This window comes from Oncorhynchus mykiss, chromosome 4 (assembly GCF_057628025.1).
Source record: "Oncorhynchus mykiss isolate SJ-2025 chromosome 4, ASM5762802v1, whole genome shotgun sequence".
Classification (NCBI taxonomy): Eukaryota; Metazoa; Chordata; class Actinopteri; order Salmoniformes; family Salmonidae; genus Oncorhynchus; species Oncorhynchus mykiss.
Window position 1 is genome coordinate 1,368,634 of NC_143025.1, and position 16,367 is coordinate 1,385,000.

At 47.0% G+C, this 16,367-nt stretch overlaps 1 protein-coding gene across 1 annotated transcript in view; it reads right to left on the bottom strand.

The window, feature by feature from the left end:
* Positions 1-16,367, bottom strand: part of stra6 (signaling receptor and transporter of retinol STRA6) — a 117,639-nt gene that overhangs the window by 34,902 nt on the left and 66,370 nt on the right. The window contains exons 14-16 of the mRNA XM_036968858.2: positions 12,922-13,039; positions 11,088-11,189; positions 9,909-10,072 (exon numbers count right to left, since the gene is read on the bottom strand). Of these exons, the coding sequence (XP_036824753.1) occupies positions 9,909-10,072; positions 11,088-11,189; positions 12,922-13,039 (384 nt within the window). The remainder of the gene's footprint in view (positions 1-9,908; positions 10,073-11,087; positions 11,190-12,921; positions 13,040-16,367) is intronic.

The window sequence follows — 16,367 nt, forward strand, 5'->3', positions numbered from 1 at the left end:
CTCTGTGGTCAGAGTAGAGGTGTCCTGACTCTCTGTGGTCAGAGTAGGGGTGTCCTGACTCTCTGTGGTCAGAGTAGGGGTGTTAACCCTGGTGTCCTGACTGTCTGTGGTTAGAGTAAAGGTGTCCTGGCTAAATTCCTAATCTGACCATCATGGTCACCTAATCATCCCCACATACAATTGGCTCATTCCTCTCCCCTGTAACTATTCCCCAGGTTGTTGCTCAAAATGTGAATGTGTTCTCAGTCAACTTACCTGGTAAAATAAAATGAAAATAGGAACACTTTTTTGGTTACTACATGAATCCATTTGTGTTATTTCATAATGTTGATGTATTCACTATTATTCTACAATGTAGAAAATAGTAAAAATAAATACAACCCCTGGAATGAGTAGGTGTGTCCAAACTGACTTTGTACTGTATACAGATGAAGTAGGAAGTTTACATACACCTTAGAAAAATAAATTTAAACTCAGTTTTTCACAATTCCTGACATTTAATCCAAGTAAAAATTCACAGTCTTAGGTCAGTTAGGATCACCACTTTATTTTAAGAATGTGAAATGTCAGAATAATGCTAGAGAGAATTATTTATTTCAGCTTTTATTTCATCACATTCCCAGTGGGTCAATATGGCCAAACAGTTCTATTTTTGTTTTATCAGACCAGAGGACATTTCTCCAAAAAGTACGATCTTTGTCCCCATGTGCAGTTGCAAACCATAGTCTGGCTTTTTTATGGAGCTTTTGGAGCAGTGGCTTCTTCCTTGCTGAGCGGCCTTTCAGGTTATGTCGATATAGGACTTTTTTTTACTATGGATATAGATTCATTTGTACCTCTTTCCTCCAACATCTTCACAATGTCCTTTGCTGTTGTTCTGTGATTGATTTGCACTTTTCTCACTAAAGTACGTTCATCTCTAGGAGACAGAACGCGTCTCCTTCCTGAGCGGTATGACGGCTGCAAGGCCCCAAGGTGTTGGACAGATGAACGTGGTACTTTCAGGCGTTTGGAAATTGCTCCCAAGGATGAACCAGACTTGTGGAGGTCTACATTTGGATTTCTTTTGATTTTCCCATGATGTCAAGCAAAGAGGCACTGAGTTTGAAGGTAGGCCTTGAAATACATCCACAGGTACACCTCCAATTGACTCAAATTATGTCAATTAGCCTAACAGAAGCTTCTAAAGCCATGACATAATTTTGTTGTTTAAAGCTGTTTAAAGGCACAGTCAACTTAGTGTATGTAAACTTTTGACCCACTGGAATTGTGATACAGTGTTTTAAGTGAAATAATCTGTCTGTAAACAATTGTTGGAAAACTGACTTTTGTCATGCACAAGTAATGTCATGCATTCTAAAATCAATCAAATTGTTTTTTCCCTCATCAATCTACACACAATACCCCATAATGACATCACAATACCCCATAATGACATCACAATACCCCATAATGACAAAGCAAACACAGGTTTTTAGAAATGTTTGCAAATATCACATTTACGTATTCAGACCCTCAGTACTTTGTTGAAGCACCCTTGGCAGCGATGGCGCTACAAGCTTGGCACACCTGTATTTGGGGAGTTTCTCCCATTCTTCTCTGCAAATCCTCTTAAGCTCTGTCAGGTTGGATGGGGAGCATCGCTGCACAGCTTTTTTTAGGTCTCTCCAGAGATGTTCGATCAGGTTCAAGTCTGTGCTCTGGCTGGGCCACTCAAGGACATTCAGGGACCCTGAAGCCACTCCTGCATTGTCTTGGCTGTGTGCTTAGGGTCAATGTCCTGTTGGAAGGTGAACTGTCGCCCCAATCTGAGGTCCTGAGTGCTCTGGAGCTGGTTTTCATTAAGGATCTCTCTGTCTCTCTCTGTACTTTAATCTTTCGGTTGATCCTGACTAGTCTCCCAGTCCCTGCCGCTGAAAAACATCCCCACAGCATGATGCTGCCACCACTATGCTTCACCGTAGGGATGGTGCCAGGTTTCCTCCAGACGTGACACTTGGCATTCAGGCCAAAGAGTTCAATCTTGGTTTCATCAGATCAGAGAATCTTGTTTCTCATGGTCTGAGAGTTCTTTAGTTGCCTTTTGGAAAACTCCAAGTGGGCTGTCATGTGCCTTCTATCATAAATGCCTAATTGGTGGAGTGCTGCAGAGATTGTTGTCCTTCTGGAAGGTACTCCCATCTCCAAAGAGGAACTCTGAAGCGCTGTCAGAGTGACCATCGGGTTCTTGGTCACCTCCCTGAACAAGGCCCTTTCCCCCCGATTGCTCAGTTTTGCAGGGCGAACAGCTCTAGGAAGAGTCTTTGTGGTTCCAAACTTCTTCCATTGAAGAACGATGGAGGCCACTGTTTTTTTGGGGACATTCAATGCTGCAGACATTTTATGGCTCCTTTCCCCATATCTGTGCCTTGACACAATCCTGTATCAGAGCTCTTCAGACAATTCCTTTGACCTCATGGCTTGGTTTTTGCTCTGGCATGCACTGTCAACTGTGGTACCTTACATAGACAGATGTGTGCCTTTCCAAATCATGTCCAATCAATTGAATTTATCACAGGTAGACTCCAATCTAGTTGTAGAAACAGCTCAAGGATGATCAATGGAAACAGTATGCACCTGAGCTCAGTTTCGAGTCCCATAGCAAAGGGTCTGAAAATAAGGCATTTCTGTTTTTGACTTTTAATACATTAACTAAATTATCTAAAAACCTGTTTTCACCTTGTCATCATGGGGTATTGTGATGTCATTATGGGGTATTGTGATGTCATCATGGGGTATTGTGATGTCATTATGGGGTATTGTGATGTCATTATGGGGTATTGTGATGTCATCATGGGGTATTATGTGTAGATTGATGAGGAATTTGTTTTATTTAATCCATTTTAGAATAAGGCTTTAATGTAGCAACATGTGGAAGAAGTCAAGGGGTCTGAATACTGGGTCTGAGTCCCCAATGGCACCCTATAGTATAGTGCACTACTTATACCTATAGTATATAGTATAGTATAGTATAGTGCACTATATAGTGCACTACTTTAGACCAGAGCCCTATGGAACCCTATTCCCTATGTGGTGCACTACTTTGGACCAGAACCCTATAGAACCCTATTCCCTATGTGGTGCACTACTTTGGACCAGAGCCCTATCAGAAATAGTGTGCTATTTGGAACGTCTCATAACTGCAGCAATTTCTGAGATTGAACTGCAATCACAATGCTGTGGCAAAGCATAGGGAAAACGGTCTCACAGACTAGAGAATCCGGATTTAAGGTTTCTGCTTGCAGCATGGTGAAGTGGAGGAGAAAACCACGGGATGGGCCCTGGTCACAGGTAGTGCACGAGGAATAGGGTGCCATTTGGGTCACACCCCTATTTCTGTCCTCAAAGTGGGAACTCTATAAATGCATTTATTCATTTATTCAGAGTAAATTGGTCCATTTTACTTAACACTATGGTGAGAGTATCATCGGGGAGAGAGAGAGAAAAAATACATACCATTTCAAAAGGTGAAAATAACTGGGAGAAAATGACTTCTTGCCATTAGCCTACATATTGGTTCAAATAATATAATTGTGTGTCTGAAACTAGATCCAATGTCTTCTCTTTAGAGAATTGTAACACTAAGTGGTGAAATCTATCCATGCCTTTAGTGGACTGTTGTGAACACAGGAAGCTGCTGAGGGGAGGACGGCTCAAAATAACGGCCAGAACGGAGCCAATGGAACGGCCTCAAACACCTGGAAACCATGGAAACCATGTGTTTGATGTATTTGATACCGTTCCACCTATTCCGCTCCAGGCATTACCACGAACCAGTCCTCCTCCAATGAATTTGCCACCAACCTCCTGTGGTTCTTAGTGGTTGCACACATTAAAACACTAACCTTACAGGGTTAGGCTCAATTACAGAGACATTGTAAGAGGATGGAGTCATTCCACCTCAGACAGCACAAGAAAGTGGATTTCAAAACCCACCAGCTCAGAATGTTCTGAAATCGTTTCTGCAGTGAGAAACAGATACGAATTCCTGAAACATTTTGTTGAAACATACTTTGATCACTGAGAAGGTAAGCTAATTGATTGGATTCAAATTGGCCATGTCAATTTATAGGATTCATATAGTATTCCATTAATGTAGTACCAAACATCCTAACAAGATGCGAGAATGGCTTTCTAAAATGAAATGGAATGTAGTAGTAGAAATGTAGATGTAGTAGTTAAATAGGCTCTGTCCAGAAACAACCCCTAGCCCCTTTCTCCGTGTAGAGCTCTGAGAGGATTGGACAGGGACACGTCCAGACCAGGGGGTAGGAGATCTGAGAGGATTGGACAGGGACACGTCCAGACTAGAGGGTAGGAGATCTGAGAGGATTGGACAGGTACAAGTCCAGACCAGGGGGTAGGAGATCTGAGAGGATTGGACAGGGACACGTCCAGAATAGAGGGTAGGAGATCTGAGAGGATTGGACAGGTACACGTCAAGACCAGGTGGTAGGAGATCTGAGACGATTGGACAGGGACACGTCCAGACTAGAGGGTAGGAGATCTGAGAGGATTGGACAGGTACAAGTCCAGACCAGGGGGTAGGAGATCTGAGAGGATTGGACAGGGACAAGTCCAGACCAGGGGGTAGGAGATCTGAGAGGATTGGACAGGGACAGAGGTTGTTTCCGGACTAGGGGGTAGGAGATCTGAGAGGATTGGACAGGGACAGAGGTTGTTTCCAGACTAGAGGGTAGGAGATCTGAGAGGATTGGACAGGGACAGAGGTTGTTTCCGGACTAGGGGGTAGGAGATCTGAGAGGATTGGACAGGGACACGTCCAGACTAGGGGGTAGGAGATCTGAGAGGATTGGACAGGTACAAGTCCAGACCAGGGGGTAGGAGATCTGAGAGGATTGGACAGGGACACGTCCAGACCAGGGGGTAAGAGATCTGAGAGGATTGGACAGGGGCACGTCCAGACTAGAGGGTAGGAGATCTGAGAGGATTGGACAGGGACAGAGGTTGTTTCCGGACTAGGGGGTAGGAGATCTGAGAGGATTGGACAGGGACAGAGGTTGTTTCCGGACAAGGGGGTAGGAGATCTGAGAGGATTGGACAGGTACTAGTCCAGACCAGGGGGTAGGAGATCTGAGAGGATTGGACAGGTACAAGTCCAGACCAGGGGGTAGGAGATCTGAGAGGATTGGACAAGGACCGAGGTTGTTTCCGGACTAGGGGGTAGGAGATCTGAGAGGATTGGACAGGGACAGAGGTTGTTTCCGGACTAGAGGGTAGGAGATCTGAGAGGATTGGACAGGGACCGAGGTTGTTTCCGGACTAGGGGGTAGGAGATCTGAGAGGATTGGACAGGGACCGAGGTTGTTTCCGGACTAGAGGGTAGGAGATCTGAGAGGATTGGACAGGGACAGAGGTTGTTTCCGGACAAGGGGGTAGGAGATCTGAGAGGATTGGACAGGGACACGTCCAGAATAGAGGGTAGGAGATCTGAGAGGATTGGACAGGTACACGTCAAGACCAGGTGGTAGGAGATCTGAGACGATTGGACAGGGACACGTCCAGACTAGAGGGTAGGAGATCTGAGAGGATTGGACAGGTACAAGTCCAGACCAGGGGGTAGGAGATCTGAGATGATTGGACAGGGACAAGTCCAGACCAGGGGGTAGGAGATCTGAGAGGATTGGACAGGGACAGAGGTTGTTTCCGGACTAGGGGGTAGGAGATCTGAGAGGATTGGACAGGGACAGAGGTTGTTTCCAGACTAGAGGGTAGGAGATCTGAGAGGATTGGACAGGGACAGAGGTTGTTTCCGGACTAGGGGGTAGGAGATCTGAGAGGATTGGACAGGGACACGTCCAGACTAGGGGGTAGGAGATCTGAGAGGATTGGACAGGTACAAGTCCAGACCAGGGGGTAGGAGATCTGAGAGGATTGGACAGGGACACGTCCAGACCAGGGGGTAAGAGATCTGAGAGGATTGGACAGGGGCACGTCCAGACTAGAGGGTAGGAGATCTGAGAGGATTGGACAGGGACAGAGGTTGTTTCCGGACTAGGGGGTAGGAGATCTGAGAGGATTGGACAGGGACAGAGGTTGTTTCCGGACAAGGGGGTAGGAGATCTGAGAGGATTGGACAGGTACTAGTCCAGACCAGGGGGTAGGAGATCTGAGAGGATTGGACAGGTACAAGTCCAGACCAGGGGGTAGGAGATCTGAGAGGATTGGACAAGGACCGAGGTTGTTTCCGGACTAGGGGGTAGGAGATCTGAGAGGATTGGACAGGGACAGAGGTTGTTTCCGGACTAGAGGGTAGGAGATCTGAGAGGATTGGACAGGGACCGAGGTTGTTTCCGGACTAGGGGGTAGGAGATCTGAGAGGATTGGACAGGGACCGAGGTTGTTTCCGGACTAGAGGGTAGGAGATCTGAGAGGATTGGACAGGGACAGAGGTTGTTTCCGGACAAGGGGGTAGGAGATCTGAGAGGATTGGACAGGTACTAGTCCAGACCAGGGGGTAGGAGATCTGAGAGGATTGGACAGGTACAAGTCCAGACCAGGGGGTAGGAGATCTGAGAGGATTGGACAAGGACCGAGGTTGTTTCCGGACTAGGGGGTAGGAGATCTGAGAGGATTAGACAGGGACAGAGGTTGTTTCCGGACTAGAGGGTAGGAGATCTGAGAGGATTGGACAGGGACCGAGGTTGTTTCCGGACTAGGGGGTAGGAGATCTGAGAGGATTGGACAGGGACCGAGGTTGTTTCCGGACTAGAGGGTAGGAGATCTGAGAGGATTGGACAGGGACAGAGGTTGTTTCTGGACTAGAGGGTAGGAGATCTGAGAGGATTGGACAGGGACAGAGGTTGTTTCTGGACTAGGGGGTAGGAGATCTGAGAGGATTGGACAGGTACAAGTCCAGACCAGGGGGTAGGAGATCTGAGAGGATTGGACAGGGACAGAGGTTGTTTCCGGACTAGGGGGTAGGAGATCTGAGAGGATTGGACAGGGACAGAGGTTGTTTCTGGACTAGGGGGTAGGAGATCTGAGAGGATTGGACAGGGACAGAGGTTGTTTCTGGACTAGGGGGTAGGAGATCTGAGAGGATTGGACAGGGACAGAGGTTGTTTCCGGACTAGGGGGTAGGAGATCTGAGAGGATTGGACAGGTACAAGTCCAGACCAGGGGGTAGGAGATCTGAGAGGATTGGACAGGGACCGAGGTTGTTTCCGGACTAGAGGGTAGGAGATCTGAGAGGATTGGACAGGGACAGAGGTTGTTTCTGGACTAGGGGGTAGGAGATCTGAGAGGATTGGACAGGGACAGAGGTTGTTTCTGGACTAGGGGGTAGGAGATCTGAGAGGTTTGGACAGGGACAGAGGTTGTTTCCGGACTAGAAGGTAGAAGATCTGAGAGGATTGGACAGGGACCGAGGTTGTTTCAGGACTAGGGGGTAGGAGATCTGAGAGGATTGGACAGGGACCGAGGTTGTTTCCGGACTAGAGGGTAGGAGATCTGAGAGGATTGGACAGGGACAGAGGTTGTTTCTGGACTAGAGGGTAGGAGATCTGAGAGGATTGGACAGGGACAGAGGTTCTTTCCGGACTAGGGGGTAGGAGATCTGAGAGGATTGGACAGGGAGAGAGGTTGTTTCTGGACTAGAGGGTAGGAGATCTGAGAGGATTGGACAGGGACACGTCCAGACTAGAGGGTAGGAGATCTGAGAGGATTGGACAGGGACCGAGGTTGTTTCCGGACTAGAGGGTAGGAGATCTGAGAGGATTGGACAGGGACCGAGGTTGTTTCCGGACTAGAGGGTAGGAGATCTGAGAGGATTGGACAGGGACCGAGGTTGTTTCTGGACTAGAGGGTAGGAGATCTGAGAGGATTGGACAGGGACAGAGGTTGTTTCTGGACTAGGGGGTAGGAGATCTGAGAGGATTGGACAGGGACAGAGGTTGTTTCTGGACTAGAGGGTAGGAGATCCGAGAGGATTGGACAGGGACCGAGGTTGTTTCCGGACTAGGGGGTAGGAGATCTGAGAGGATTGGACAGGGACCGAGGTTGTTTCCGGACTAGGGGGTAGGAGATCTGAGAGGATTGGACAGGGACAGAGGTTGTCTCTGGACTAGAGGGTAGGAGATCTGAGAGGATTGGACAGGGACAGATGTTGTTTCTGGACTAGGGGTTAGTAGATCTGAGAGGATTGGACAGGGACAGAGGTTGTTTCTGGACTAGAGGGTAGGAGATCTGAGAGGATTGGACAGGGACAGATGTTGTTTCCGGACTAGGGGGTAGGAGATCTGAGAGGATTGGACAGGGACCGAGGTTGTTTCCGGACTAGAGGGTAGGAGATCTGAGAGGATTGGACAGGGACAGAGGTTGTTTCTGGACTAGAGGGTAGGAGATCTGAGAGGATTGGACAGGGACAGAGGTTGTTTCTGGACTAGGGGGTAGGAGATCTGAGAGGATTGGACAGGTACAAGTCCAGACCAGGGGGTAGGAGATCTGAGAGGATTGGACAGGGACAGAGGTTGTTTCCGGACTAGGGGGTAGGAGATCTGAGAGGATTGGACAGGGACAGAGGTTGTTTCTGGACTAGGGGGTAGGAGATCTGAGAGGATTGGACAGGGACAGAGGTTGTTTCTGGACTAGGGGGTAGGAGATCTGAGAGGATTGGACAGGGACAGAGGTTGTTTCCGGACTAGGGGGTAGGAGATCTGAGAGGATTGGACAGGTACAAGTCCAGACCAGGGGGTAGGAGATCTGAGAGGATTGGACAGGGACCGAGGTTGTTTCCGGACTAGAGGGTAGGAGATCTGAGAGGATTGGACAGGGACAGAGGTTGTTTCTGGACTAGGGGGTAGGAGATCTGAGAGGTTTGGACAGGGACAGAGGTTGTTTCCGGACTAGAAGGTAGAAGATCTGAGAGGATTGGACAGGGACCGAGGTTGTTTCAGGACTAGGGGGTAGGAGATCTGAGAGGATTGGACAGGGACCGAGGTTGTTTCCGGACTAGAGGGTAGGAGATCTGAGAGGATTGGACAGGGACAGAGGTTGTTTCTGGACTAGAGGGTAGGAGATCTGAGAGGATTGGACAGGGACAGAGGTTGTTTCCGGACTAGGGGGTAGGAGATCTGAGAGGATTGGACAGGGAGAGAGGTTGTTTCTGGACTAGAGGGTAGGAGATCTGAGAGGATTGGACAGGGACACGTCCAGACTAGAGGGTAGGAGATCTGAGAGGATTGGACAGGGACCGAGGTTGTTTCCGGACTAGAGGGTAGGAGATCTGAGAGGATTGGACAGGGACCGAGGTTGTTTCCGGACTAGAGGGTAGGAGATCTGAGAGGATTGGACAGGGACCGAGGTTGTTTCTGGACTAGAGGGTAGGAGATCTGAGAGGATTGGACAGGGACAGAGGTTGTTTCTGGACTAGGGGGTAGGAGATCTGAGAGGATTGGACAGGGACAGAGGTTGTTTCTGGACTAGAGGGTAGGAGATCCGAGAGGATTGGACAGGGACCGAGGTTGTTTCCGGACTAGGGGGTAGGAGATCTGAGAGGATTGGACAGGGACCGAGGTTGTTTCCGGACTAGGGGGTAGGAGATCTGAGAGGATTGGACAGGGACAGAGGTTGTCTCTGGACTAGAGGGTAGGAGATCTGAGAGGATTGGACAGGGACAGATGTTGTTTCTGGACTAGGGGTTAGTAGATCTGAGAGGATTGGACAGGGACAGAGGTTGTTTCTGGACTAGAGGGTAGGAGATCTGAGAGGATTGGACAGGGACCAGGTTGTTTCTGGACTAGGGGGTAGGAGATCTGAGAGGATTGGACAGGGACCAGGTTGTTTCTGGACATGGGTTAGATCACCTGTGTGAACTCCAGATGAACACAAAGGGTCCAGTGACTCACCGGGGTCAAAGGCCTCAACATTGCGGTTGAGGAGGCTGATGTCCATGCGTCCCAGGTGGACGATATTGAACAGGGCCGTGATGACCAGCCGCCACACCCCCAGCACCACACCAATCAGAACATTGACCGGGAACAACAGGTAGGTCAGCAGGAAGAGACTACCCCTAGGAGAGAAACACAGAGTCAACAATCTAACCTATCTGTACCTGCCACCAATAAGAAACTAATGTCTACACCTGGCACCAATGAGAAACTAATGTCTAGCCTGGCTACACCTGGCACCAATCAGAAACTAATGTCTACACCTGGAACCAATAAGAAACTAATGTCTACACCTGGAACCAATAAGAAACTAATGTCTACCCTGTCTACACCTGGCACCAATAACAAACTAATGTCTGCACCTGGCACCAATAAGAAACTAATGTCTACACCTGGAACAAATAAGAAACTAATGTCTACACCTGGAACCAATAACAAACTAATGTCTACCCTGTCTACACATGGCACCAATAATAAACTAATGTCTACACCTGGCACCAATAACAAACTAATGTCTACCCTGTCTACACCTGGCACCAATAAGAAACTAATGTCTACACCTGGAACAAATAAGAAACTAATGTCTACACCTGGAACCAATAACAAACTAACAAACTACCCTGTCTACACATGGCACCAATAACAAACTAATGTCTACACCTGGAACCAATAACAAACGAAAGTCTACCATGTCTACACCTGGCACCAATAAGAAACTAATGTCTACACCTGGCACCAATAAGAAACTAATGTCTACACCTGGCACCAATAAGAAACGAATGTCTACACCTGGCACCAATAAGAAACTAATGTCTACACCTGGCACCAATAACAAACTAATGTCTACACCTGGCACCAATAAGAGACTAATGTCTACACCTGGCACCAATAAGAAACTAATGTCTACACCTGGAACCAATAACAAACTAATGTCCATCTGAACATGATGATCACATTTAACTGATAGGCCTCGCAAGCAACGAAACATTCATGTAAGTTCGCGAGATCAGGGTAACTATGTCAGTTATTTGAGAGAACGTACAACCTATCTACCTACGATACATCCTAGAACTAGAATGAGAGACCAGATCATACCTAACAACACAGTCAATCTACAGAACACACTAGTGTACATACCTGTTGTGGAGGTCCCGTGTCCCTGCAGACTTCTTAATGAAGCAGAACCTGGTGGTGACATGTTGGACCACTACAACTGAGAACAGCATCAACCAGAACGGCCTGAGGAGAGGAAATAAAGGGGATACATTATATTTGAAAGGTAACCATAATTATAACCCACACATAACCCATGCATAATCTATACATTATCCATACATAATCCGACATTATCCATACATAATCCTATTACTTGTTATTACTGCATTGTCGGAACTAGAAGCACAAGCATTTCGCTACACTCGCATTAACATCTGCTAACCATGTGTATGTGACAAATAAAATTTGATTTGATTTGATTCATACATAACCCACACTTAACCCATACATAACCATACATAACCCACACATAACCCATACATAATCTATACATAACCCACACATAACCCACACATAACCCACACATAACCCACACATAACCCATGTATAACCCATACATAACCCATACATAACCTACACATAGCCCACACATAGCCCACACATAACCCACGCATAATCTATACATTATCCATACATAACCCATGCATAACCCATACATAACCCATACATAACCAACACATAACCCACACATTATTCATACATAATCTATACATAATCCTACATTATCCATACATAATCCATACATAACCCATACATAACCCATATATAACCCAGACATAACCCATACATAACCCATACATTATTCATGCATTGACCATAATTATCCATACATTATCCAAACATTATCCAAACATAAACCATACATAACCCATAGATAACCCAGAAATATTCCATACATTATCCATACATAGCCCATACATTATCCATACATTATCCAAACATAACCCATACATAACAAATACATAACCAAACATAATCCATACATTATCCATACATTATCAAAACATAACCCATACATAACCCATAGATAATACATATATTATCCATACATAGCCCATACATAACCCATACATTATCCATACATTATCCAAACATAACCCATGCATAACCCAAACATAATCCAAACATAACCCATACATAACCCATACATTATCCATACATAACTCAAACATAACCTATACATAACCTGAACATAATCCAAACATAACCCATACATAACCAATACATTATCCATACATTATCCAAACATAACCCATACATAACCCATACATTATCCATACATTATCCAAACATAACCCATACATAACCCAAACATAATCCATACATTATCCATGCATTATCCAAACATGACCCATAGATGACCCATAGATAACCCATAGACAACCCATGATAACCCATAGATAACCCATACATAACCCAAACATAATCCAAACATAACCCATACATAATCCATTCATAATCCATTCATAATCCATACATAACCCATAGATAACCCATAGATAACCCATACATAATCCATACATTACATAACCCATACATAATCCATACATAACCCATTCGTAAGCAGTACTTAAGCGTTTCATCATGTAGTGCCATTGGGAAATGTAGGGTATAGTCTCTGAGAAGCGCCACTCACCACATGTTCCCCAGGGCCTTGAAGAGCATGAGGTTCTGTCTATAGTGTCTGTGGACTCATCACGTGTTCCCCAGGACCTTGAAGAGCATGAGGTTCTGTCTCATGTTCCCCAGGACCTTGAAGACCATGAGGTTCTGTCTATAGTGTCTGTGGATTTACCATGTCTTCCACAATACCGTGAAGAACATGAGGTTCTGTCTATAGTGTCTGTGGATTTACCATGTGTTCCACAGGACCTTGAAGAGCATGAGGTTCTGTCTACAGTGTCTGTGGACTCACCACATGTTCCCCAGGACCTTGAAGAGCATGAGGTTCTGTCCGTGGAAGATGGGGATGATGATGAGGAACACAGCGATCAGCAGACACAGGAAGAACACTATGGTCTGGATCAGCATACCTGGAGAGATGTTTAAGCATTTTATACCCAATACACAGTACAACCCCATGGGTGAAGACAGAATGTGACCCTGAAATGAAGGATTTTTAAATTTGATTTAACTTGGCAAGTCAGTGAAGAACAAATTCTTATTTACAATAGCGGCCTACACCGGCCAAACCCGGACAACACTGGGTGTGTTAAATTGTGTGCCGCCCTATCTAACTCCCAATCACGGCTGGTTGTGATACAGCCCGGAATCGAACCAGGGTGTCTGTAATGACACCTCTAGAACTTAGATGCAGTGCCTTAGACCGCTGCGCCACTCGGGAGCCCTTGGGAACTCAGTGAAGACAGAATGTGACCCCAAAATGAAGGATCTCGGGGGAGACAGAATGTGACCCCAAAATGAAGGATCTCGGGGGAGACAGAATGTGACCCCAAAATGAAGGATCTCGGGGGAGACAGAATGTGACCCCAAAATGAAGGATCTCGGGGGAGACAGAATGTGACCCCAAAATGAAGGATCTCGGGGGAGACAGAATGTGACCCCAAAATGAAGGATCTCGAGGGAGACAGAATGTGACCCCAAAATGAAGGATCTCGGGGGAGACAGAATGTGACCCCAAAATGAAGGATCTCAGGGGAGACAGAATGTGACCCCAAAATGAAGGTTCTCGGGGGAGACAGAATGTGACCCCAAAATGAAGGATCTCAGGGGAGACAGAATGTGACCCCAAAATGAAGGATCTCGGGGGAGACAGAATGTGACCCCAAAATGAAGGATCTCGGGGGAGACAGAATGTGACCCCAAAATGAAGGATCTCAGGGGAGACAGAATGTGACCCCAAAATGAAGGTTCTCGGGGGAGACAGAATGTGACCCCAAAATGAAGGATCTCAGGGGAGACAGAATGTGACCCCAAAATGAAGGATCTCGGGGGAGAAAGAATGTAACCCCAAAATGAAGGATCTCAGGGGAGACAGAATGTGACCCCAAAATGAAGGATCTCAGGGGAGACAGAATGTGACCCCAAAATGAAGGATCTCAGGGGAGACAGAATTTGACGCAGCATGCTACAATTTCAGATTAGATTGAGTCACAGTTCAAATAAGGATATCACTCAATTTAAATAAATTCATTAGGTCCTAATCTATGGATTTCACATGACTGGGAATACAGATATGCATCTGTTGGTCACAGATACCTTAAAATAAGGTAGGGGCGTGGATCAGAAAACCAGTCAGTATCTGGTGTGACCACCAATTGCCTCATGCAGCGCGACACATCTCTTTCGCATAGAGTTGATCAGGATGTTGATTTTGGCCTGCGGGATGTTTTCCCACTCCTCTTCAATGGCTATGAAAAGTTGCTGGTTACCCGCGGGAACTGGAAATCGCGGGAACTGGAAGTCGTACCCGCGGGAACTGGAAGTCGTACCCGCGAGAACTGGAAGTCGTACAAGTCGATCTAGAGCATCCCAAACATGCTCAATGGGTGGCATGTCTGGTGAGTATGCAGGCCATGGAAAAACTGGGAGATTTTCAGCTTCCAGGAATTGTGTACAGATCATTTGCGACAAGGGGCCATGTATCATCATGCTGAAACATGAGGTGATGGCGGCAGATGAATGGCCCGACAATGGGCCAAAAGGATCTCGTCACGGTATCTCTGTGCACTCAAATTGCCATTGATAAAATGCAATTGTGTTCGTTGTCCGTAGCTTCTGCCTGCCCCATACCATAACCACACCACCACCATGGGGCACTCTGTTCACAACGTTGACATCAACAAACATCTCCCCCACACGGCGCAATACACACTGTCTGCCATCTGCCAGGTACAGTTGAAACCGGGATTCATCCATCTGCCCGGTACAGTTGAAACCGGGTTTCAGCCATCTGCCCGGTACAGTTGAAACCGGGATTCTGCCATCTGCCCGGTACAGTTGAAACCGGGATTCTGCCATCTGACCGGTACAGTTGAAACCGAGATTCTGCCATCTGCCCGGTACAGTTGAAACCGAGATTCAGCCATCTGCCCGGTACAGTTGAAACCGGGTTTCAGCCATCTGCCAGGTACAGTTGAAACCGGGTTTCAGCCATCTGCCAGGTACAGTTGAAACCGGGATTCAGCCATCTGCCAGGTACAGTTAAAACCGGGATTCAGCCATCTGCCAGGTACAGTTGAAACCGGGATTCAGCCATCTGCCAGGTACAGTTGAAACAGGGATTCAGCCATCTGCCCGGTACAGTTGAAACCGGGATTCAGCCATCTGCCAGGTACAGTTGAAACCAGGATTCAGCCATCTGCCAGGTACAGTTGAAACCGGGATTCAGCCATCTGCCCGGTACAGTTGAAACCGGGATTCAGCCATCTGCCCGGTACAGTTGAAACCGGGATTCAGCCATCTGCCAGGTACAGTTGAAACCGGGATTCAGCCATCTGCCCGGTACAGTTGAAACCGGGATTCAGCCATCTGCCAGGTACAGTTGAAACCGGGATTCAGCCATCTGCCCGGTACAGTTGAAACCGGGATTCAGCCATCTGCCCGGTACAGTTGAAACCGGGATTCAGCCATCTGCCCGGTACTGTTGAAACTGAGATTCATCCATCTGCCACGTACAGTTGAAACCGGGATTCAGCCATCTGCCCGGTACAGTTGAAACCGGGTTTCATCCAGGAAGAGCACACTTCTCCAGCGTGCCAGTGGCCATCGGAGGTGAGCATTTCCCCACTGAACTTGGTCATGACGCTGAACTACAGTCAGGTCAAGAGCAATGTGATTGGTTACCACCCTGTCTCTCTGCACTGCTATTGGTTTATGTCTCTTGTCCCCCCCCCACCCCCCCGTCACCACGGTAACAATAATGTGATTGACTGGTGAGGACGACAAGCACGCAGATAAGCTTCACTGAAATAGTTTCTATCAGTTTGTCCAGAAAGTCGGCCGTGGTTCACCATGTGTGCATTAAAAGAGCACTATATTGAAGTCTGTTACTGTTATTTCCCCAAGGTGGGCTCACTAGTCTGTCACTATTATTTAGTTATTTCCCAAGGTGGGCTCACTAGTCTGTCACTGTTATTTTGTTATTTCCCCAAGGTGGGCTCACTAGTCTGTTACTGTTATTCTGTTATTTCCCCAAGGTGGCCTCACTAGTCTGTCACTGTTATTTCCCCAAGGTGGGATCACTAGTCTCTCACTGTTATTTTGTTATTTCCCCAAGGTGGGCTCACTAGTCTGTCACTGTAATTTCCCAAGGTGGACTCACTAGTCTGTCACTGTTATTTTGTTATTTCCCAAGGTGGACTCACTAGTCTGTCACTGTTATTTAGTTATTTCCCAAGG